Genomic DNA, 5807 nt, shown 5'->3' with positions numbered 1-5807 from the left:
CTGTTTCAAAATAAGAGGTCTTCTTGTTTTCTTTTTCTCTTTTGGACCACGTTTTTGGAATCTTACGGTTTTTAAATCTACTTTGTTGTCACAATTATTCCTTTATTAGCTTTTTTCTAGCAATTTCTTTCATATACCCTACTTTTCTAGATGCAACTTGCATGAAGGAAGGATAACTTAGAGAGTAAGACACTTTAATAATTTTTACTTATATTTATTTTCAGTTGATAAAGTGATTTTCAATGGTATAGATAATAGAAGGAATAATTTCAGATGTGTTGGTGTTGTGAATATATGCTAGCATCCCACATTACATTATTAAGCTACATATGCCATAACTGTATTCTATTATCTGAATTATCACTTAATACTTTACGAATCATAATTTAAAAGGCGAATATGAGATAAATGAGGAAACAATAATAATAATAATAATAATCAATAGTGTAAAGTGAGAAATGTGCCTTATGCAAGTGAAAACTACGCAATTTTTGCATAGTTTTCCATTTATATGATATTCTACCTTTGTTATTGAATTCTTATCACTTATTTATTTATTTATTTATTTTGGGGAGGTTGTTAAAGGGCCGTTGGGGGAATGATATAGGTGTCATAAATTTGATATATAAGGGCAAAAGTTTGTGAGTTAGAATAATAGTTTACCTTGGAGAGATTTGTTTTTATCTAAGTGTTTGGGGCCTTGGTTTTGTCAAATATATCATTGTTCATACCTATCCAAATAGTTAGTTAAAAAGGCTTGCTTAGTATTGTTGTTGACAATATTTATATTAATTTATAGTGATATATATATATATATATATATGTATGTATATTGAGTCTTGTAGCAGATGAGGAAGAATTTTATGAAAGACTATTGAATTCAAGATCAATGTTCTTTCATCCATCTAATCTGCATCTTCCTCTTTATTTGATTCCTCACCCATTTTTGATCGGATCATAATACTTTCAATGACTTGCATTAAAGAGAAGCATGAATTTTGATACAGTTCTGTTTGTTTTCAGTCAAGAAAAGAATTGAGCACAACTCACCTTTTTTCTTGTTACTCTTTCCCTGTAAATGAACAACACCCAACAGATTGGTTTCCAAGAAAGAGTACAACAAAACCATGGCTTGGTCTATGATTATAGCAGTTTAGAACACGCCAACCAATCTTCCCAATTTCCTGGTGGTTGTCAGATGGGAATTTGCATTGATTCATCATCAGCCATGGAGGGAGGAGGATCACAGCAACACAACTTTGGTTGTGGTGGGCATGCTAATTCATCAAGTACCATCATGAGTCGTATCGGTTCACCATCTTCTGCTTTTTATGCAACCGAGCGTTACATGGGCTTTCCACAATATGAGTATCAATCTGGAAATCCCATTGTCCCCTCCCAACAACCCGAGAATTATGATCTGCAAACTCCATCATATCTATCTGCAAGGGATAGTTTTTATTTCGATACACCAGAGCAAGATGACCCCAATTTGCAGTCCAAACATGCCCTGCAATCTGATGCGAAATCCCACTTTCGTTGCAATAAAAACTACAGTTCTGATGAAAGATCCTGTAAAACTCCATGCAACAATTTCTCAGAAAGAGAACACATTTTTATGCTGAAAAGAAAGTTGCTTAGTGATTTTGATAATTCAGATATGAGGCAGCCTTCAATTCCTTTTGAAGGAAATCGGGATCTTAGTGTAAGTCTTTTTTTATAACTTCACGTTCAATGCATTGATTCATGTATGGTGTTTATTTATTTATTTATTGCTAGCTATGTTTGGATGCTGGGAAATTAATTTGGCATCTTTTTTACTTCATTTTCTTGTGTTTTCTCTTTTCTTTTCCTTTACCTCCACAGCCCATGATCCAAAAAAAGGGATTAATCTCATCCTGGTTATATGTATGTATACATGACAGGTTTGTCACAATTTGTATAATTCTCAGCATGAACATTTGAGGCAGTCTGCAGCTAGACCTGGTGGAGGTGTTTCAGTTACTTCTGGTAACTCTGGATCAGCCATTTCAAGTAAAACACGAATTCGATGGACTCAAGATCTTCATGACCGCTTTGTCGAGTGTGTAAATCGCCTCGGTGGAGCAGAAAGTAAGTAGCTTTGACATGAGCCTTTTGTGCAGGTATAGAAACAACTATTATTAATTGATCATTAACCCTTTTTTTCAATCAAAATTTTAGAGGCAACACCGAAGGCGATACTGAAGCTAATGGACTCAGAGGGGTTGACCATCTTTCATGTGAAAAGCCATTTGCAGGTGCTAATAACATTTTAAAGAACTTTGTTGTTTAAGACCTGTTTGGTATCTTGATGTTAGAGATCTAACGTGATTGTTTGCCTTTCTTTTTCCATTTGCTTTATAGAAATATCGAATTGCAAAGTACATGCCAGATTCTGCAGAAGGTAAATCTAATCCTGAATAACACTAATTGATCATTGAATTGATTTTGATCATTTGCGATAGTGTACTAAAATCTGATCTTAAGAACATATATAGGGCCTGTTTGTTACAATTTATTCGAACTTGAAACTCAATTTGTAAGTAGAATCTAAAAAAACAATTCCTTCCCAGCTCAACGGTAATTAGTTTTTTAACGTTATTTTGCCCCAAATTTGAAATAAAAAATAAAAAATTCATAAGCAGCATCAATAACTACGCCAAACAGGGCAATAGAGCATTCCAAAAAATTAAATCATGCCATGTATTGTTCTGATGAGAAGAAACTCCTCAGATATATATATACACTTGCAATTAGATGTGAATTATCATGCAGTTTTCCTCAACTTGTTCGATTAATTATGCATTTCATCTACTTTAAATATATCAAACACATCAATCAGGCGAGTCCAGGAATAAATTCTAATCTCAATCTTTCTTCCTTCGTCAACTGCAGGAAAATCTGAGAGGAAGAATAACATGAATGATGCAGCACAGATTGATATTAAAGCGTAAATTCTCAAAGAATCACTTGAATATAATTTTGAGTGCTAGTTTATTAATAATCACTTTTTCTTCCAACTTTCTGCATGAAACAGCCACTTCGTATCTGACGACAAATTTTAATTTGTCTGGCAGTTGCTTGCAAATCAGGGAGGCATTACAACTACAACTAGATGTCCAGAGAAGGCTTCACGAGCAGTTAGAGGTATAGTATCTCTTTATTCTTACTGTTTTTTGGTGGATTTTTCTGTTTTTTGTTTTGTAATTTGATTTTTCAGAACTATTTCTGGAAACCGTTTTTGGGAAACTTTTCTTAAAACAACTCACTTTTTAGGAAACACTAACAGTTATTTAAAAAATTTTGAAGACTATTTTCACAGGAAAGTGAAAACCATATGAAAATAGTGGGTGTTTTCTAACTCTTCATTATTTTTGCTTCCGAAACATCAACAACAAAAACAAAAATGAAAATGAAAATGCAAGCAAACAAGCTAATATTGTCTTATACGTTCTTTTCATCATCATCATCATCATCAGATTTCTTTTTTCTTTTTCTTTTTTAATTCTTTTTAAATGTTTTTTCGAATAGATCCAGAGAAATTTGCAGCTGAGGATTGAAAAACAAGGGAAGCAGCTGAAGATGATGTTTGACCAGCAACAGAAAACAAGCAGCAGCCTCTTTGAGATGCATAATTCAAATAACACTTCCCCTGATGAGCCAATTGCTTATGGTTCTGGAAATACCCACTTCCCATCCAAAATAAGTTAGTTTCCAAATGCTACAACCACATTTTTATGTTGCCTTTTCCACATCCATATTCCATACAATCAATCACAATCACACATAGTGTTCTAAGAAAGCTCAGCTCACCTCCTACAACAGGATCAACAACTCCAGAAGCTACTCTTTGCAATTTTTTGTACACATAACATTGTAGTGATTCCTGCAGCTATATGAGGACAAGGGTGTCTTTGTAATTTGGTTTGCATATATCTCACATGTCTTCTGTCTTTTGCCCCTTCCCTTGTATGTTTTTCAATAAATGAGAAGAAGGAAACCTTCTTCTCATTATCATGGTTTAAATTTGTACAAGTACCTGTTGGGTTCAATTTGACATGGAAGTTTATTGTAACTATATCTGTTGGGCTTTTAGCTCCTTGTTAATGAACTTAATCAAGAGCAAGAGCATGGTATACTGTGGAACATGCAATAGGTTATCTATTGCTTGTAATTGCACAAATGGAAACTATAAAGTCAGAGGAATAGTGCAGCAATAATTCAGCAAAGAGTTTCTCCATAATTGAAGAATTCGTTCTACATGTAGATATTTTATGATTGTTTGCTTCTCTGTACAAAGTTGCCATATTTAGATATATTATATTGTGAATTGTATACTCAAGCATTATTATATAAACAGATTAGTCCCTCAATGATTGTGTGGACTATTTCCCATAGAATTCTGTTTCTTTACTAAGAGTTCTATTTCTATATGGTATCAGAGCATTGAAGGAGAAATTGTTTAATCCTTGTTCTCTTTTATTATGGCTGCAGTCTCCTCTTCGACATCCTTGACCACTCGCTATCCTTATCGATGTCAAATTAATATCTCTAATTTTGTTTCTCTATGGTTAACTAAAAGTAACTATCTTTTGTGGAAGACTCAAATTCTCTCATTGATTGAAAGTCAAGAAGTTTTGGGCTTTATCAATGGAGATGACTCAACACCTCGAAGCAAAATCGAATCGGATGATGGGAAAAAAATAGATCCCAATGTAGATTTTCAAGCTTAGACCAGGAAGATTGTGAGACCCTAACTTTTGTAAACCCTATTACATCCCTAAATTTTGAGTTATCATAATAAAGCCCTTAGTTCTTCATTTATTCATAAATTTAACCCTACAATCGAAGACGCATTGCAAATAAACCCATACAAAACTAAATCGACCCCGATAGCTTAGTAATCGTTTTTACATGCTAATATTAATTATTTAACTATGAGGCCCCTGACCTTTGTAATTTTATTTACACCCTTACTTTTGAACTATTTCAATAAAGACCCTCATTCCCTTATTTATTTTCAATTTTAGTTGTAGAGCCGAAAACGCACGCCAACCGAAAACTCGCAAATCTTGATTGAACCCGGGAACTCAAGGATCATTCCAAATCCCTAATAATAATTAAATTAATTTCCTAATTATATTTTCCAATCAAAAACCCTAGGTTTTCAATTCTCATTACACCTCGTCGTTTAATTCGAAATAAAGAAACTTTAATCGAATTGAAGTTCCAAATCCTAATTAAATTAAATAATACACTTAAATAAATGTTCCAATACATGAATTAAACCCAAAGCCCTCAAATTTTTATTAAATCGCTAATTGACCCCAAACTAGTACTAATATATATATATATACATGTACCTTTAAACCTATATTATACACTATATTTTGCAATTTCGAACAATTGCACACAAGAAAAAAATAAATTAATTCCCTCAAATCAGCCCATATAGCCAGCCACCCTAGGGAATAAAAAATATGCAACTTTTTCAAACCATATCCATGAAATCAAAGAAAGTGTTGGCAAGTACCCCCAAAACATGGAACCATGCCTCCACCCTAAGTTCAATCCTAACTAAAGCCTAACTAGATCATGATTAACTGTATAATTAAGGCCTCTAATAATTCACTATTCCATTAGGTTCTAGGTAAATCCAAAATATCCAATCCATTTCCAACCAATGGCAATTTGGACCTTTTACACCAATTTTATTATAAAAACACCACCACCCTCCACATGTTACACATCTTATACACTCACACACCTACAAATTCGGTTGAGAA

The 5807-nt window shown here is 33.4% G+C and overlaps 1 protein-coding gene across 1 annotated transcript; it reads left to right on the top strand.

Annotated features, from left to right (window-relative positions):
• The first annotated feature begins 320 nt into the window (after positions 1-320).
• Positions 321-4096, top strand: LOC145816674 (uncharacterized). Its single transcript, XM_082912567.1, has 7 exons — positions 321-1705; positions 1926-2112; positions 2203-2279; positions 2386-2425; positions 2917-2971; positions 3099-3168; positions 3553-4096. Exons 1-7 carry the CDS (start codon positions 1079-1081, stop codon positions 3730-3732), a joined length of 1236 nt encoding a protein of 411 aa, XP_082768693.1. The 5' UTR covers positions 321-1078; the 3' UTR covers positions 3733-4096.
• The last annotated feature ends 1711 nt before the right edge of the window (positions 4097-5807 follow it).

Source organism: Camellia sinensis, unplaced genomic scaffold (assembly GCF_055761805.1).
Source record: "Camellia sinensis isolate YWXY unplaced genomic scaffold, ASM5576180v1 Unanchor4, whole genome shotgun sequence".
Lineage (NCBI taxonomy): Eukaryota > Viridiplantae > Streptophyta > Magnoliopsida > Ericales > Theaceae > Camellia > Camellia sinensis.
The sequence above is the reverse complement of the archived record's forward strand: the minus strand, read 5'-3'. Positions and strand labels throughout refer to the sequence as shown.